Source organism: Hemibagrus wyckioides, linkage group LG11 (genome assembly GCF_019097595.1).
Source record: "Hemibagrus wyckioides isolate EC202008001 linkage group LG11, SWU_Hwy_1.0, whole genome shotgun sequence".
In the NCBI taxonomy this organism is placed as follows: domain Eukaryota; kingdom Metazoa; phylum Chordata; class Actinopteri; order Siluriformes; family Bagridae; genus Hemibagrus; species Hemibagrus wyckioides.
The window spans coordinates 25,677,580-25,695,905 of record NC_080720.1 but is presented as its reverse complement, the minus strand read 5'-3'; the positions used below and the strand labels follow the sequence as shown (position 1 = coordinate 25,695,905).

Genomic DNA, 18,326 nt, shown 5'->3' with positions numbered 1-18,326 from the left:
GATTAGACTTCTATGTGCTTAGCTCAACTGATATTTTAGACTGACACTATGAGTGCACACACACACACACACTTCACTGCTTTCAGATTGGCCCCCTTTGGGAACAGATCAATAAGGTCGATTGGGAACAATTTAAACAAGCACTAATCCTGTGCTCCCAGAAGGAGGAGGCCACCCACACAAGCCTGCTCCAATTAATCACACACACTCTGAGCTGACACACACTCATTGATCATCTCAACGCAGTCACACACTAACACTCTCGAACACACAACCATACAGAATGACAGAAGTGTTTAGAACTTTAAACAAGATTATACATTTAAACTAGTATGAATAAAAACATGCATTCAGATATAATCATAAATCCTGAATGTGTGAAAAAGCTATTAGGGCAGAGCTCTGATAAATTCTGGCTTCTGATTGGACAGAATGAGTTGATTAACGTTCTAATATGGCAGCTTTGAGAGAAGGTCCGGCTGCAAGGAACATCAGAGGTTTATATTAATGCACTACTACAATCTGATCCTTAGGAAGTTACAGAGGGACTGTAACAGAAGGAAGTAAAAATTGTAGGTATGATGCATTTTCTGTGAGATGATTATTTCCTCACTGGAAGAATTTCCCTAGTGTCAGTGCTCCAGCCAGCAAAGTCTTCAGGACTTCAGCTTCCCAGTACCATGACAAGCTCCTATTCATATTTTATTTATTAAGGTGTAGCACCATGTTGCTGATGATTAGTATCATGTCTTACTCCTTACAGAATTAGCCTGCACATAAACACACAGGCAGGACAGGATGTGCTCAGATCTCAGAGCACTGATGAGTCGCAATTTACACAGTAATGTCAGTATGACAGAGCCAGTGTCGTTTAGAGAGACAAAATGTATAAAATCCTACATGTGGTGGCATTTGAACAGGTTTGTGTGCCTTGTAATTACTCAGCACACTTCCCCCCGTCAGCTGTTCCAACTTGGGTGAAGGAAGGAAGTGCTGTGCACATCTGTCACTCACCAACATCTGCTCTACTTACCCAGCAGAACACTCAGAATACCGTGTGTGTGTGTGTTTTCCAAAAGCCATAAATTCGTTATGTAAAATTATTCATCCTATATGTACTACTTGTTGTCAGCACCAATCTTGAACAAATGAAGCATTTGCTCCACCTTAGGACTTATTTTTCAGCAAGCATGCACCTGAAGTTGATTCATTTAGAAAGTGATTTTCACGCATAAAAGCAGTTCCAAAGCAGAGCCGATTTCATGTTCTGTCCTGAACAGCAGCACCTCAACTGAAGAGCTGGATTTAAAAATCTACCAAAGACGTGACGTACTTAAAAGTCACAATAATATATAGACTAGGGGTTCCAGTGAATAAACAATTAATACGGTCAACATATGCTGCTGTGGAGATGCTGCTGACTAGACCAGTTCTACAGCCTACTACTGGTACACTGGGTAGTCTACACTGGGAGAAGTCTTTACATGAAGAATTGTTTTTCCTTCTTATTCTGCTTGCTCCCAAATGAATTCCACCAGTAATATTTGCCATCCTTTAAAGAGGAAATAAATGAAATGAAATGTCTTGCATTGCATCATACTGAAAGAACACTCTTACTGCCATGGATGGCACATTGTTCCAGTGCCAACTGAAAGCAAGCTCTTAGATGCCAATGTAGACATCACATCCATCATTAAGCTTCAGAACCGACTATTTCAGCTTATCCACTCTAGGGCACTTCAGGAATTGGGACATCCTTAAATTATTGTACAGATTTATTTCTTTTTGTTGTTAAGTGTCTAACCTAAAAAAAGCAGTGAAGCTGGATGAATGTACTGTGCTGGAGTGTAATTTGATGTGTTCTTTGATAGACAGAATAAAACAGCGTAACAATAAAGATACTGAAACCGCTGCTTTAACTATTCCCTACTGAGCTGCTTGTCTGAATGATAGGTTTAGAAGCTGAAAAATACCATCAAATCAAATGTGGGTTATAAAATCATCCCTACATACTATAGCTCCCAGCTGACATTGATCCTCAGCACTTACTAACAACACTTATTTAAAGCATTAAGTTAACCCCACCCCACATATACCGTCAAATTGAAGTCACCTACAGAATGAAGGCCAGATGTGTGTGTGGTATGAGATGTCCTGAAAGAAGGAAATGAAGCAAAAACCCACAGAGTAAAGCAGCTTTAAAGAGAAATGAACGAGTGCAAGAGAGGACAATGTTACCTTCCGCTGTACCGGAGAAGACATCAGCTTTGAAATTGCTGGTGCTCTTCTTCCGGCGGTGTTTCTTGCGGTTGGCGTGTGGTGATGGAGGAGGGTCCATTTTAGGACTGGTAGTGCTGGATATACTGGGACTGGAGCAAACCGAGTCTCCCAGACCAGTATCTACAGCAGAGAGAGAGAGAGAGAAACCCAGAAAGACACCAGAAGAGAGAAATGTCAGTGGTCAGATCTCACAAGCCCATACATCCACAGAATTAGCCCCGAAGCCAGTGATGTGCTCTAGGTGCATGAGACGTTGGGGTAACATCAGCCTGGATAGCGTTGGCATTTGGTAGGCACCATTTACTCATCACGTGCAGCTGACAGCTGTGACTAGAGGCAGAATAAAATAACATTCGGATCACATCAATATCCGGCTGGGTGAGTGGGGCAGGCTGCCACTGAGCGCGCTCACGGAGCCCCCAAGGACGCTCATAACTTATTTTACAACCGTTTAGTCTCTGCTCGAGTGGAAAACATGACAACTTATCTCTAGTGACAAGACGCTGTCCTCGCCGAGTGTTTAACGACCTCAGAGTCTTGGCCGGAGCACAGACACACGACACTTTTACATTATTTTTTCACCGTTTTCAATTGTCACAGTGTTCTATAGTAGTTAATCAGTGTGATTGCAGAGGCTGAGGCAAAGAGGGGTTCAATGACAGGAAATTGGACGTCTGACTTCCTGTCTGCGGGGTTGTTCCTCTCTTCCTCTCTCAGGTTGTTCTTGAGGCTCCAAATTCCACATTATTCTCAAATCAAAAACACCTGCAGCGCTCGCTCACGCTCACACACACACACACAAGACAGGACCACGTCTGTCAGAATGAGGGGACAAGAATAAGTATGAGGCTCTGTTGACTTCAGACTGGATTGAAAATAGAAACTGCTCAACATGTGAATCCTTGTTGCTCCGTCTTTGCCCTAGAGCACGAACCTCTCACCCCTGACCTCTGACCCCCACTCCCACGTGCAAGCAAGAATCAAAGAGACACCCTCATTACGTTGCTCCTGCCATAATTAAAGCAGAGAGGGCAGCAAATGCCACAGGCTGAGGGCCAGACGCATTATGTTGGTGCAGGATTAGGTGCTCTGGGGCAAACTGGCACAACGGAAAGAAATAACAAGGAACATTGAATTTGCATTCACCCCCAAGTCCTCCTGCCATCCCAAATAGCTAGCTAAATGCTAGGAAGGCAAGTCACATGTTTAACCTTTAAGCAGAGCATTTAGCGTTGTGACTTCACACTGATGCATAGGTCAGACAGGAAACAAAGTTGAGGCTGAGAGCTTAGAAAACGATGACTCTCGGGCTCTCTCTGCTCCTGCTGAGTCTCACCCCACAGGGGGACTGCGGCCACTTATCAGCTCTGTGAGCCACTGTGCACAAGACCCTTAGCTAATTACTTTATCTTCCTCCCTCCATTCCGTCTTCAAGCAGGAGATAGAAAGTGAGAGAGAGAATCTCGCTGCTGTCGACTCCTGAGGCAAGAAGTGACAAATGGCTGTCAGCTCAGATCCTGCACGACAGGAGCCAAGCACATCATTAGACCAACAGAACGGTTACTTACGAAACACACACACACACAACTAGCAGCCCTTCAGGGCCCTCATTCACATCGCAGCTGAGCGTGGGTCAGACTCCTACCAGACCAGGACTTACAGAAAGTTTACACATCAATCATGTCATCTAGACTTAACAGTTTAGTGACTGAAGCCCTGAAACAATCATGCACATGATATGCTCCAGACCAGGACCCAGTCTTCTTCAGGTGAAAAGTATAGCACAGTGAGAGGAAGAGCAAGCTCTGAGGGAACACTACTACTTGTTAAAGTAATAATACATACTAATAATCAGATTCTTCACCTGGTCATGTAAAGAGCATACACTGCATTTTCAAGCAGATTCAAGTCATTAACATGTAAGAGATTTTAACAAGACATCTGGATTTTAGCTCAAAACAGAGACAGCTAAGAGAAGAGCAGTATTATGAGCAATTTACATCTATAAATCATTTGCAAACTATTATTTTCCAGTCATGATTACGCCAGTCAACTGTGGTTCTAAATATGATTAATAATAGTTTTAAGGATAAATTTTTCCCATGATCTGACTGAGTGATTGTAAAAAGGAAAAAAATTTTTTTTTTTTTTTTTTTACTGAAATCTGATTATTTTGTACTTGTAAACTGTATCAATGTTAATGGGGGGCAAGTTTATGGGGACTCGTGTGCGTGTGTGTGTGTTGTCCTGGGAACCAGTTTAAGCTTTTCACAGCCTTAGTGGCTAAATGAGACCAGGGACAAGGGTGAAAAGTGGACTAAATATCCACAGAGGGCTAACCAGCCAGACACACACAAATTTATATTTTTATTATACTTTACTGTATTTTTTGTGTATTTTGTATTGTCCTTGTAAGTTATGCTTGTTCCCCCTTTCTACCCTGTCATTCTCAAGCAAAGTAAGAATTTCACTGTATGACAAAGCTATTGAATTGAACACACACACAGTCTTGACTCTTGTCACTCTAGTGAGGAAAACATTCGGCATAATTTTACACTCCAACAGCCCATGCATCCAAGACACAGTGAGACCCTGAGACATCTCTCTGAGAGCTGACTAGTTGAAGTGGAACACACTGTGTACAGAAACACACTTCCTTCATCAGCGTGGTAGCCTCATGAATGAATGTGCCATTGATAGTGCGGCGCTGTGAGGGCCCATTACTCTGATAAACAGTTAAAGCAGCATTAGGGCTTGACATTGCAATCAATAAGAGACGTATGAGAGCATTGGCTGTGTGTGTGTGTGTGTCTGAAGGCTTCTTGCTGGGTGCTAACTGATCTCTGTTGCTTTAGTGAACTATAGAGAGCTGCACTTGCTGCTTCAAGATATGTGGCATTAATCAGTATCATCATGACCTTAATATGATACAGTTCTGTGTCCATTTTTCTCTTAATCACAATAATCTATATTTGCAGCTCAACAACATCTATTCTTAAAGGACTCATAACTAATAACAGAGAATAAGCTCAGTAAACTTTTGTTCTGTGCAAAAGTGAATATTTTTTTAAATTTTGAACATGCTTGAACACCAGGCAACTAATAAAACTAATAAACTGACCACAAAAGCTGTTTGTCTCAGGAAGTTAGCTCACTAATTTCCCTAGCTCTGATCTGTACTATAAATACTGACCAACTAGTCTAGTTACAAAGAAATCAGAGTTGTTAAATTTCTCTACAAGGAGTCATCTCTCTCCAGGATACACTTTGTATTATGATATTTTTTGTTTATAATGCCTTTATAGGTCACAGCATATATAGAAGATGAGGTGAAATAAAGAGTTGTGTATACCTGTGCTGACCCCTGAGTTGGCGATGACGGTGGCGTCGCTCCACTGGTCGGCGCTGGACACGGAGTAGGAGCGCTGGTGCATGCCGTCCGGCCGGCTGTTGAAAGATACCAGACTGATACCACTCGCCATCTGAGATGCTGATGAGCTACTGCTCACAGAGCCTGGAAACAGTGATGAGAAACATGATGGGAGAGAAAGTCCAGTTCTCCTGAAACAAATTCTACTGCCTCAAGAAGATCAAGAAAACGGAGGATAGGACACAAAGGCACTTGCTACTAACAGAGAGTTCTGACAATCATACAGACGTCATTTTCAATATTATTCACCCCTCCAGTTATCATCGACCTGACAGAAGGTGATGTGGCACCTTTAAGACATTAATAAACATAAATGTACTTCAATTTATACTGACGTAGTTGTATCCACTATAAGAATTTTTAATGTGTGCTTTGGAATACAAACACACTCGTTTTGCTTTCTTCTGGATGAACTAGTCAGAATACAATGGTGAAGTGATGCAGATCATATGACATGCGTGACAATGATGAGGAATTGTTAGAATGATGTCATTTATTATTATAAGGCTACAGCAAATAAATTGAAAGAGTGATATGGTGGTATTCTTAGAGCTGGTGTACAAATGCATTGTCTGTGTATAACCCTACTCATGCCTTGAAATAAACGAGTGGATTTTTGTGCAGAGGTACAGCCACAGGCCTGCTGCAAAAAAAAACGCTGAATGAAATGTCAAAGCTCAATCTCATCTCCTTTGGAGCTCATGGCTGATAAATTACACTTTTACATTAGTGGCCAGAAAAATAAACACGCAGTTTGTGAGAAGCAGGGAGGGGCCTCTCACACACACACACACACACACACACAGCCTCAGCTGTTCAGCATGTAATAGTGGAGCCTGTGTGTAATTGGCGCACACTCAGAAAGAGATATTACAGATAAGAGGTCCTTCTGATCGCTCTGCCGACCCAGCGACCCAGAGTCCAATCCCTGACGTACAAAAGCTTTCATTACCTTATGACTGAGTGAATTATCCTCCTTCTCCCTCCTCCCTTTCCTTGTTCTCTCTCTCATTAGTGCTCATTTCAGAGCTGGCTGACTGGAGAGCCAGCGCTGATTACATTAATATTCATGACAATAATTAGTACATGTATTATGGGTCACTGAATATTCATGCTATTAGTTTGGTCCTCCTGGAGCTGTGTGTGTGTGTGTGTGTGTGTGTGTGTGTGTGTATGCATGTACACAGGGTATTTTATAATCCTTGGGGGTTTTGAAAGATGTTCAGTTTTAGTGTGAACAGTCTAAGAGTCTAAATGACAAACAGCTCAATAGTTCGACTCTGTTTAATAAAGACACGGGATATTGCTTGCATCTGTTAATTACTAACAGCCAAATGCTGAACTGTTTATATTCGTCATTAACACCAGAAAATATTTATATTTAATTCCATGCTATAACAATAATATACTGAGTACATTATGCTGAATATAAAAAGTGTTACTTGTATTATCTGGGTGCTGTTACAACTATTTTATAATTATAATAATAATAATAATAATAATAATAATAATAGACTTCTATTTTAATAAACATTATTTTAAACATGTGCCGAAATACGGCTTTTGGACATGACCCACTTTACGTTAGGAAAAGCATATTTTATTTTAAAATAATTATTTTAATGCTGTATGATTATTAATGAACAATATAGATTCTAATTATCCAATTCTAAGTGTGTAGTCTTGTCTGATGGCTGCATCTCATTCTGTTGGGTGTACAGGGAACTAGCCAGGATGTATTATAATGTCACAGTGTTCTACCCTGTGTAGTGTCAGGAGGTCATTGTAGTTCAACAGGGCTTAACAAAATGTTTGAATACAAGCTGAAGATACTGGGATTGAGTAGCCTATAAAAATATATATTCAGTGAGAAGAGGCCAATCCTGCGAGGATCCTGAGGCATCCAGAGATGGACCAGCTCCAGCAAGATTCTGCTTCGTGAGGATTTGGGTAATTCAAAGCAACAATGCCAACCCTATGTGGACTTTGAGGATGACAACAACCTCTTAATTAATACACACTAACATTCTACATATGCTGTATCTGCATCACACAACTGACTGTACATGACTGCAGAAAGGACATTGTTCATAATCACACTGTTCGGTGTTTATAATCATTTATAATCACACTCTCCGGGGTCACCCAAAGGAAGGGTTCCCTTTTGAGTCTGGTTCCTCTCAAGGTTTCTTCCTCATACCATCTAAGGGAGTTTTTCCTTGCCACAGTCGCCTCCGGCTTGCTCACTGGGGATGATTTTGTCTAACATCTAGGACTTTCTTTTATGTTTCTTATGGTTCTGTAAAGCTGCTTTGAGACAATGTCCATTGTTAAAAGCGCTATACAAATAAAATTGAACTGAATTGAAAATATAACACTGACTGAAATATCAGCAACAAGTGTATTAATCACCATACATGTAGCACATTAATGTCTCCTCATCATTGTCTTTGCTTTGCTTCTAAAATGAACATATAGTATAAATATGTACCACTAATATGCCCTCTGCATCAGTAAGCAACTAAAACTCGAATGTAAATTTTTGAAATAAATATTGACAGCCATGATCAGTGCTGCTAGTGTGTTACCTGGAGCTTGTGCTAGCTGTAAGTTGCTCATGTCCTTGGTGAGGCCGTTTGTTTTGGGGCCGGAGGCTGCGCAGGTAGAGATGGCCCTCGGGGGTCTTTTGCCTGGGACCTTGACTGTAGTGCGCAGCAGGTCGATCTCTTTCCCATGTACATTCTGCATGTAGTCCTGGAGCAAAACAGCACATTTTTCAAAAGTCACAGAACAAGCAAAGTGAATGTGGTGAATGGTGCACTCGTATTAAGGACAGTTTAAGGGTGGGCCATATGACAAAGACATCATATGATAAGACATTTCTACGATATGTGTTAAGTATCACAGTATAACAAACTAACACACTATTTCCAAAAAATAAGTATTTACAGAAAAAATAATTCTGTACTTTTAAGGATTAGCAAACATCAAATATTTTGCTTCCAAAACCAAAAAATGAGAGAGAAAGGAAGAACATTGTAGGCAGGTATATTAGCCATTAAACCACTTACTGCCATTCACTAAAAGACAATAGCTTTACAAGACATGGACACTGCGCGATAAGGGTGTGAGTGAAAGGAAAATGGACGGAAAAAAGAAAAAAAAAAAATCAGGACATAGCTAAGTATGTGCATGCATACAGTATTTTATAGCAGCTCCTGGATACGCATGCCTGATTCTTCACAGCACTTGGATGCTGAAGGGACATTTTTTTCGAGAAAAGAAGAAGAAAAGGAGCCACAGTAGAAGCATAAAGTTTAATATCCGATCATGTGCTACTATCATGCAGCTTATTGCTATTGTTATATTAGCCTGAGAGAAGCGATTTTTACTTTATTTTATCTGTGATCATGATATCGTATTGTCTATTTTCGTTAACTCCGCTGCAAGTCTCAAGATAAAGAGATCATTTAGAGTTGAATCATGTACACCAGACATTATACAATCCAGCCTGGGCTGTGGTAGAATAATATATGATGTGCCATGGCTTGTACAGGTTACACAGAAGCAGGTGCGACATTCCATTTGAACATTATTATATACTCAGCGCCTCATCGTTAGCTCATTAAAGGAATAAGGATAAGTCCAGCATGGGAAAATATAGTCTTGTACATCAGACACTATACCACTTACATCTACGTATCTGGGAAAAAAATGTGTGTTAGAAGCACACACACACACGGCTCATGCTGCGCCGGTGTGTTTCAGATGCCGAGCGGGGAGCCCGTGCTCGACGCGTGGCTTCACTGGCGTCGATGATGAAAGTTCCCCGATGCTAATGGGGATGCAATTACCGACCGCAAGCTGTTGGCCCGCCGCTCCTGAAGGGCTCTCCTGTGGCTTGTTAAGCCGTGTTGAGAGCACTTGGCTTTGAATTGCCCTTTTGTAGGCCTCCGCTAAGGGACAGAGACACTCGGTTCTTGTCGTCGACTCACCCCACACACACACACACACACGCACACACACGGCTCTCTGATTGGCACATGGCCAAAGTGTGGCAGCTATGGGTGGTCTGTTCACACACAAAAAAAATATCTGCTGCTGCTTTTTTTTGAGGTTGAGAAAGCCTGCGTCTCTGAGCTGTCGAGTGACATGTGTTTCTGTGGCGCATCAAGGCCAAGTGCGCTGGGAAAATGATATGCATCTGAGTGCGTGGAACAATTAACCAGAGAAGAACACTTGTGGGATTTAAGGATTAGGCTGCCTCTTTTATCTGAAGTGTTTGAATAACTGAAGCTGATGAAAAGATCATGTGAACGAGTCACAATGCCTGTAAGACAGATGCGATTAAATCTCACGCTCTCTAGAGATGCATATATTACATTCTAGACTATAATTGCACATAGAAATAAATACATACATACAGAATTACACAACCCAATACTCACACAGTGTTGGGGTCAATGTTAATAGGTGTGACTGAACAAATGCCTGTTACATGTTATAAACATCTATGAGATGTTAAAGACATTTATTAGTATTGATCAGGAAAAAATGAGTTCAAATTTCATTAGAGTACTGAGCACATGTGTGAAGCCCACTGGAAGACTACAGTGAGGCTAAATGAGTAGACTAGCCAAGACTAGCCACCTGCTGACCAGGACCTCGTTCATCTCTGCACTCGCTCATCTCGTCCCTCCACACATCTGCCTCTGTCTCTCTCTCTCTCATTCTAGCAATAGTCAGAGGATAACTTGAAGCTTTGATTAGTCTGACTGTGTTCCAGGGTAGACAGAGAGGAAAGAACAAGTGATGAAGTGGCACAGGATGTCCAATCATGCCTGCATGTGTGTTCCACCAGCCAAGCTGGCAATTAAGACGAGCTGTTATGGCTTAATACAGCACATCATCAGTGTCAGCGGCATGGAAACAGGAGATGAGGGAGTCTGTAATTAACAGCATGGATGCGCTGATCATGCCAGCGCTGGAGAGGTGTGCAAGTCTAAATGTGTGTGTGTGTGTGTGTGTGTGTGTGTGTCTGTGTGTTAGAGGTGCTTACATGCAGGCTGGGGTGGTAGGTCAGAACTCCATTGTCGCAAAGGGTGACGTATTTCTTCTTCCACTCTTTGTTCAGTGACTTGCCGCTCCTCTTCATGAGCATTCCCTGTAACACACACCATTAAGCAAGGTGTTATACACACAGGCAGAAATTGTTTGCTATCCATTTGTTGTCCGCCTCAGAGAAACTTTCCAGTCTTTCTGTTTTATTCATGTTACTGGTAGCGTTCTAGCATCCGTGAGCTTCACAAATGACTTAGTATTAAAATATTTATATTTTCCAACTATGTCCCCCATGCTATTAGATATTTACATTTTGCACCAGTGTTGACTTTCATGGTTTGCAAAAGAGCAATCTACAATCTGAAATGAAATTCTCTGCTCCCAAGATTAACATTACGGCAAATGTTCTCCCTTTTTTTTTTTTTTAACACAAAAGCTTCTAACACTTTAAATAAGGTTCACTTGTAGTAAGGGAGATGCCTTTGATTGCTTTTACTTGTTACCCCAATGATGTTTTGAAAGCAAATCTATAGATGTTAATTAATCAAGAGTGCTTTTTTCCCCTGAGGGCATGAAACAAATTCCCTTTTGCATTCTAATTCAAATGTCTAGGCTTATTGCATGGTATTATCGGATATTCTTTGCTTTCAACAACACTTCAACATTAGAGCCTGTAATTTCTTGCTACATTTTTCAGCATTTTGTCTATGGCATCTTGCTGCTCTGCTCTCAGGCTGAACACACACTCCAGTCAGTCATCAGGTTCCACATCACAATCGCAATCAACTACTATAATGCCTCGTTTGCAAAGCTAACAGAAATGCACGTTTAGTTGAAAACAGGGTTGTAGCTTTTGGTGAAAGAAGGTGCTAAAAGCTGCATCCACACCTCACAAAGTGCTCTCTCTTCCACACGTCAGCGACCGGCCGTTTAAGGGTCGGCCGCCCACACCTCGTTTCAGCCAAATTCATTAGGGGAGACGAGGGATAAAACCCCGGCGCTGATTAGCAATTAAGCGGCGGCCGTGTCACTTCGCTGGACTTGTTAAACATTAACACGCATACAGGGTGGATATTAATAGAGTCCGTGACCCAGCTGCCTCGGAGCACGACACACACAACAAGGAGCCGGCTTTCCTCTTTTCTCTTCATCACTCAACCCTCGTAAAAATGCCATGTTCCCCGAGTGTCGCACATCGACAAGCTCACTGCCGTTATGTGCTAATTGGAGTCTAAACAAAGCTTAAAAATAGAAGCGCAAGAGATGATGCACAGAATTGCCTGTGCTTCCTGTTCTCCGATACTGACACAGCACTCTGAACGAGGGATAATAGCAAACTTAATGTTGCTTCAGACTGTTTATTGCTTTATCTATGAAGCAGAGGAAACATACTGTGACCAGTCTATTGTGGAAGCTGAGATGAGGCGAGGTTAAAGCCTCTGTATGTGGATTTTTGTTGCTGCACAAGCCAGGCTATCGATTACATTACAAGGCTAATTCACTAATCAGCATGATAGGATTTGGATTTTTTTATGTGACATCATTTTCCTGAACCCCAGCTAGTTTTCTGTTGCTACATGACAAATATATGCAGGTAAAGAAGAGGACCAGCACATGTTACCTGTGAGACAGAAAGCAAACTGCTCACAGATGACCAAGCCTGACTGATCCACAGGGGAGACAGTAACACCACCATCTCCCTCAGAGAGCCTCCAGGTCTGCTCTTATACACAGCCACTGTCAGGACTCAAGCTACAGAGTGTGATAACTGTGCTTTATACATAAACATCTGTATTCTGCGAGTGTGTGTGTGCTCCCTCAGGTGTGTCCACAAGCTCTCACTCTTGTGCTGCAAATGAAAGGACCTCGCATTGAGTGCCAGTGCCAGAAGAAGCATTCCTGAAGTGCACTAACAACATGACAAGGATTTTTTTTTATTTCCTGACCACAGAAACGCTACTAAACCTGCTGTCACACACACTGAACCACCAACAGCAAGACAGAGAGAGAGACAGAGAGAGAGAGAGAGAAAAGAGATAAATACACTGCAAAGAAAGCAAAAAAGCAAGAAAGCAAGAAAGAAAGAAATCAAGAAAGAAAGAAAGGACTCAGAGTGCTCAGTGTGTGTGTGTGTGTGTAGGTGAGCTCAGAGTGCTCAGTGTGTGTGTGTGTGTGTGTGTGTAGGTGAGCTCAGAGTGCTCAGTGTGTGTGTGTGTGTAGGTGAGCTCAGAGTGCTCAGTGTGTGTGTGTGTGTGTGTAGGTGAGCTCAGAGTGCTCAGTGTGTGTGTGTGTGTGTGTGTGTAGGTGAGCTCAGAGTGCTCAGTGTGTGTGTGTGTGTGTGTAGGTGAGCTCAGAGTGCTCAGTGTGTGTGTGTGTGTGTGTGTGTGTAGGTGAGCTCAGAGTGCTCAGTGTGTGTGTAGGTGAGCTCAGAGTGCTCAGTGTGTGTGTAGGTGAGCTCAGAGTGCTCAGTGTGTGTGTGTGTGTGTGTGTAGGTGAGCTCAGAGTGCTCAGTGTGTGTGTAGGTGAGCTCAGAGTGCTCAGTGTGTGTGTAGGTGAGCTCAGAGTGCTCAGTGTGTGTGTAGGTGAGCTCAGAGTGCTCAGTGTGTGTGTGTGTGTGTAGGTGAGCTCAGAGTGCTCAGTGTGTGTGTGTGTGTGTAGGTGAGCTCAGAGGGCTCAGTGTGTGTGTAGGTGAGCTCAGAGTGCTCAGTGTGTGTGTGTGTGTGTAGGTGAGCTCAGAGTGCTCAGTGTGTGTGTAGGTGAGCTCAGAGTGCTCAGTGTGTGTGTAGGTGAGCTCAGAGTGCTCAGTGTGTGTGTAGGTGAGCTCAGAGTGCTCAGTGTGTGTGTAGGTGAGCTCAGAGTGCTCAGTGTGTGTGTGTGTGTGTGTAGGTGAGCTCAGAGTGCTCAGTGTGTGTGTAGGTGAGCTCAGAGTGCTCAGTGTGTGTGTAGGTGAGCTCAGAGTGCTCAGTGTGTGTGTGTGTGTGTAGGTGAGCTCAGAGTGCTCAGTGTGTGTGTAGGTGAGCTCAGAGTGCTCAGTGTGTGTGTGTGTGTGTAGGTGAGCTCAGAGTGCTCAGTGTGTGTGTGTGTGTAGGTGAGCTCAGAGTGCTCAGTGTGTGTGTGTGTGTGTGTAGGTGAGCTCAGAGTGCTCAGTGTGTGTGTGTGTGTGTGTGTAGGTGAGCTCAGAGTGCTCAGTGTGTGTGTGTGTGTGTGTAGGTGAGCTCAGAGTGCTCAGTGTGTGTGTGTGTGTGTGTGTGTGTAGGTGAGCTCAGAGTGCTCAGTGTGTGTGTAGGTGAGCTCAGAGTGCTCAGTGTGTGTGTGTGTGTGTAGGTGAGCTCAGAGGGCTCAGTGTGTGTGTAGGTGAGCTCAGAGTGCTCAGTGTGTGTGTGTGTGTGTAGGTGAGCTCAGAGTGCTCAGTGTGTGTGTGTGTGTGTAGGTGAGCTCAGAGTGCTCAGTGTGTGTGTGTGTGTGTGTAGGTGAGCTCAGAGTGCTCAGTGTGTGTGTAGGTGAGCTCAGAGTGCTCAGTGTGTGTGTAGGTGAGCTCAGAGTGCTCAGTGTGTGTGTGTGTGTGTAGGTGAGCTCAGAGTGCTCAGTGTGTGTGTGTGTGTGTAGGTGAGCTCAGAGTGCTCAGTGTGTGTGTAGGTGAGCTCAGAGTGCTCAGTGTGTGTGTGTGTGTGTAGGTGAGCTCAGAGTGCTCAGTGTGTGTGTAGGTGAGCTCAGAGTGCTCAGTGTGTGTGTGTGTGTGTAGGTGAGCTCAGAGTGCTCAGTGTGTGTGTGTGTGTGTAGGTGAGCTCAGAGTGCTCAGTGTGTGTGTAGGTGAGCTCAGAGTGCTCAGTGTGTGTGTGTGTGTGTAGGTGAGCTCAGAGTGCTCAGTGTGTGTGTAGGTGAGTTCAGGGAGAAGAGATGCTACAGGTGATTGTACATGTTCACAGGTGTAAGTGAACCAGTAAGTAAATGAAAGTAAAGACCAGTATGTCTCATGGTGTAACTGGGAGTGTGTGTGAGAGTGTACGTGTGTAGAGGAATGGAGAGTGCTGATTTGACAGTGGAGCTCTCAGCAGGCCTGTTGTGTTGCTCTGAGGGCCGTTCTGTCCTCCTGCCATGGCTTTGCACATTCATTAGGAAAATGACAGGCGATCATTTTGCATGAGAGGCTAATTGAACGTCACGTCGGCTCGCTGATGGGAGTCGCCACTCATTATTTAAGGTGCCAGCCGGTGACACCCCGCCTGCCCCTATTTTACCTGCCGTGGTGTGACAGGCTGCAAGGTCTTTCTGTCCCAGAGAAATGGAAGAGATAAATAAAACGGATCCCTGCGTTTCCTCTCCCAGACCACGCTTCTGCTCCCGGACACGCTTTCAGTACGCCATCAATAACGCTCGCACCTGTACCCTTTACTGCTACGTCAATATCGACAGTAGCTAAATTAGCCGATAGGCACTATTGAATGAAGATTAATAATAATTATAAAGCGACTCTGTGATCAACTGATGAAGATCAAATATATTGCAAGAAAAAACACTGCTGATCTAATTTTCCAAGAAGACTGATCACAAACCTAACAAAAGCTCCTAATCTCCTGCATGAAAGCAGACCAAACAGAGCTCGTATCAGCCGTGATTCATTTCCACTATCTCCTCCTTTACTCCAAACAAAAGCTGGAGGCCACTAAGATAACTGTCCAAAATGGACAACAAAGAGGTAGACGTCCAGCCAGAGATGGCTCATTGTTCTTGGGGAAAGCCTGAGAAAAGAGGACCAAATTGAACATGTCATCCACACACACACACACACACGCCTCCAGGCCTGTCAGAGTCCCTCTGTGTGGTGTGAGAGAACCTGTTAGGGGGCTATCTGTCCGATGCTAGAGGTGCTCTATCACTCTCTCCATCTGATCTGACCGGTGCAGACATCAAGAGGCCACCATTACAGAGGACATTTATCATTAACAGATACTTAAACTGGCGTATCCTGAGAAAATACTGACAAACTGCTGACAACCGCACACTCAAAAAAAAAAAAAAAAAGCCAGTGGGAAAAAGAGAGGCAGGACAAAGGAAAGCAAGCACAAGCAGCACTCATCTTCCAGCAAGGGGTCTAAGAGGCCCATGAAATGTCAGGCAATTTTCTGTACCGTTACTTTAATCTGACTAGCAGAGTGAGCATTACACATTCTGCAGTGAACCACTTCATTTCTGTTCAGTGCTGGATGAAGCTCAGCTGTCCATCCCGGTGAGTAATAACTACCCTACAGAGACAAGATCACATGAAGGTCAGATGGAAGATGCCATAGTAGTGGCCACTGAAGAGATCAACATGGATGGAAATCTAGCCAAATATAAACATTCAACCCTTAATCACTGGTTAAATTCTACTGAACTACAAGAAAAAAAATTAGATGCAGGAAGAAGGGAAAAAATCTAATTTGTAGGAAGTTAGCTTGCATGACAAAATTGCCATCTTGTCCAAAATGGCTCGAAGCGGTGACAACCTTTCCCAGGGAAATGATATTTTTTCAATCCCACGGAAGGCGGAACGTGTCGCAATCGTTAAAGGCTTGATAGCGGGTCTTTAATATTCACCGTCTTAATTAGGGCCGCAGTTAATTTCATTAAATTCTTTCGGTGCTAAATGAAGCAGATTATGAGACATCTTTTATTGCGAAGCGTGAAATTACAGCCTGCCCGCTGCCAATGGCAGGGCCAAATTAATGAATTACAGGGTAAATAACACCCGAATTAACCATCCAATTTAACTCCTTACAAAGCACCCTGCTCAGAGGGGGTGAAACTTTGTCAAATTCACACAGCTCAGCGCCCATCCATGCACCACAACACACAATTACAAGCACGCCACTAATTTCCCTTTATGATGAAGAGACTTTGTCCGTTCCTTTTTTTTTTATTTCAAGAATGACTGAGGTTTAAGACGAACACGCAGTAAAACGCAGCGGTAGAGTTTCATTTCAACAGAGTGCAGAGACCAATCCTGCATTAAAGTCACACAAATGGGACATAAAAAGGTAACAGAGGGGTAATGGATAGTTTTTTTACAATTGAGGGAAAGATATGTGCTCCAGTCTTTAAAGGAATACAGGAGTGATGTCCATGCAGATTGCTGAGGAAACCTTTTCTTGCGCTTTACAGCCAAACAGTCATCCCTGCTCTTCAGCCTAATCTCGCCATTCTGTTCTCCGAGCCATTCTCACGCTCCGTCTCGAACCATCCTTCAATTAGCGCCACTTGCTGAAATTAATTTGTTGAAATGCTCTCGCAGAAAGCCTCAGTCAGGCGCCTGACAAAGGCTTGTGCAGACCTCTCTGCTGTAATTATCAGCTAATTAAGAACGCGGAACAGATGTCGGCCCGCTCGGAGTCACGCAGGGTCCGTAAACAAAGCTGGCGACCATCACAACAGTAGTTAGCCATTTTTACAAAACACTCGACAACTCAATAACAAAGCCGTTTTCAGTATAAACACACTGGGGAGAAGAGCGCGTTCGTCCAGCTGGGACTGGACGAAGTAATTCAGCAGGCCAACGTTCAGGACTAAATAATTAAACAAACGAGCCGTTTGTGTTGACGCTTGTAATCACTTGTCCATCATCAGGAGAGAGATTGCTGCCGTGACCGGACGGATGCTTATGGTCAATAAGAAGAAAGCGTCGGGTCAAATCTGAGCCGGTGATCGGGAGAGCTCGGAGTGGTCGCGGTAAGTCCAGGTGCCACGGCTGACCTTGGCACACCCCCTCGGTGGGGCGACGGCAGGCACAGTGCTCCTCTTCAGCTTAATTGGTGCAGAGTGGAAACCCGCCCCAGCCTCATTACCACCGGCCCCGCTTGCACCATTTTAATGAGGAGCAGCTTCTAACGAGGCCATTTCTACAAAGGTCTTATCTCAGCTTAGAGTCAACCTTCAGTGCAAGAGGAAACAATAACCGATAATAAGATCCCGACTAGCAACAAATAAACTACAGCAAAGAGTGAAACATGTACACACACACACACACAAACAAGAGCTGAAGCAGAAAATGTGTATGATGATAAATTATGACGGAAAAAAACAGTGTAGAATTCTTCATTAGAGCGTCAGCTTTTTCTACATCAACACAATAACCAGCGAAAATAAACAGAAATCAATTTATTTAATAATGTCTGCACTGCTACGATATTGTGTATCGTATATTAGCCCCCATTAAAAAAGTTTAAAGCACACAGATTCTGAAGATCTTGTTTGTGTGAGTAATATACTAACAATTACAAACCAGGGAGAAGACAGTGGACTGCTTGAATTTTTATCAGGTATTTAACAAACCGGTCTGCAGGCAGTCCTGAGGTCATGGTAGAAAAGGAAATCAAGAGCGACACGTGAAGGGGTTTACAAGAGAAATCACCACAGGGGATCATCACATCAATTAGTGTCCTGCTCCAAATGAAACGCTGGCCTGTGCCTTACATCATCATATAAACACTGTGTTGATGAGAGGTCAGGAGACTGGACTGAGCTGACAGGAAGGCTAGAGTAAATCAACCGCTCTGTACATGTGTGCTGAGCAGAAAAG

At 43.4% G+C, this 18,326-nt stretch overlaps 1 protein-coding gene across 7 annotated transcripts in view; it reads right to left on the bottom strand.

Annotated features, from left to right (window-relative positions):
* The window catches only part of agap1 (ArfGAP with GTPase domain, ankyrin repeat and PH domain 1), a 134,644-nt gene that overhangs the window by 25,956 nt on the left and 90,362 nt on the right, over positions 1–18,326 (bottom strand). For 6 of the 7 annotated variants that reach the window (XM_058402731.1, XM_058402732.1, XM_058402726.1 and 3 more), the window contains 4 exons: positions 10,770–10,874; positions 8,299–8,464; positions 5,633–5,794; positions 2,239–2,400 (listed from right to left, as the gene is read on the bottom strand). In XM_058402731.1, the coding sequence (XP_058258714.1) occupies positions 2,239–2,400; positions 5,633–5,794; positions 8,299–8,464; positions 10,770–10,874 (595 nt within the window). The remainder of the gene's footprint in view (positions 1–2,238; positions 2,401–5,632; positions 5,795–8,298; positions 8,465–10,769; positions 10,875–18,326) is intronic. The other variant, XM_058402729.1, reaches the window with a different exon arrangement.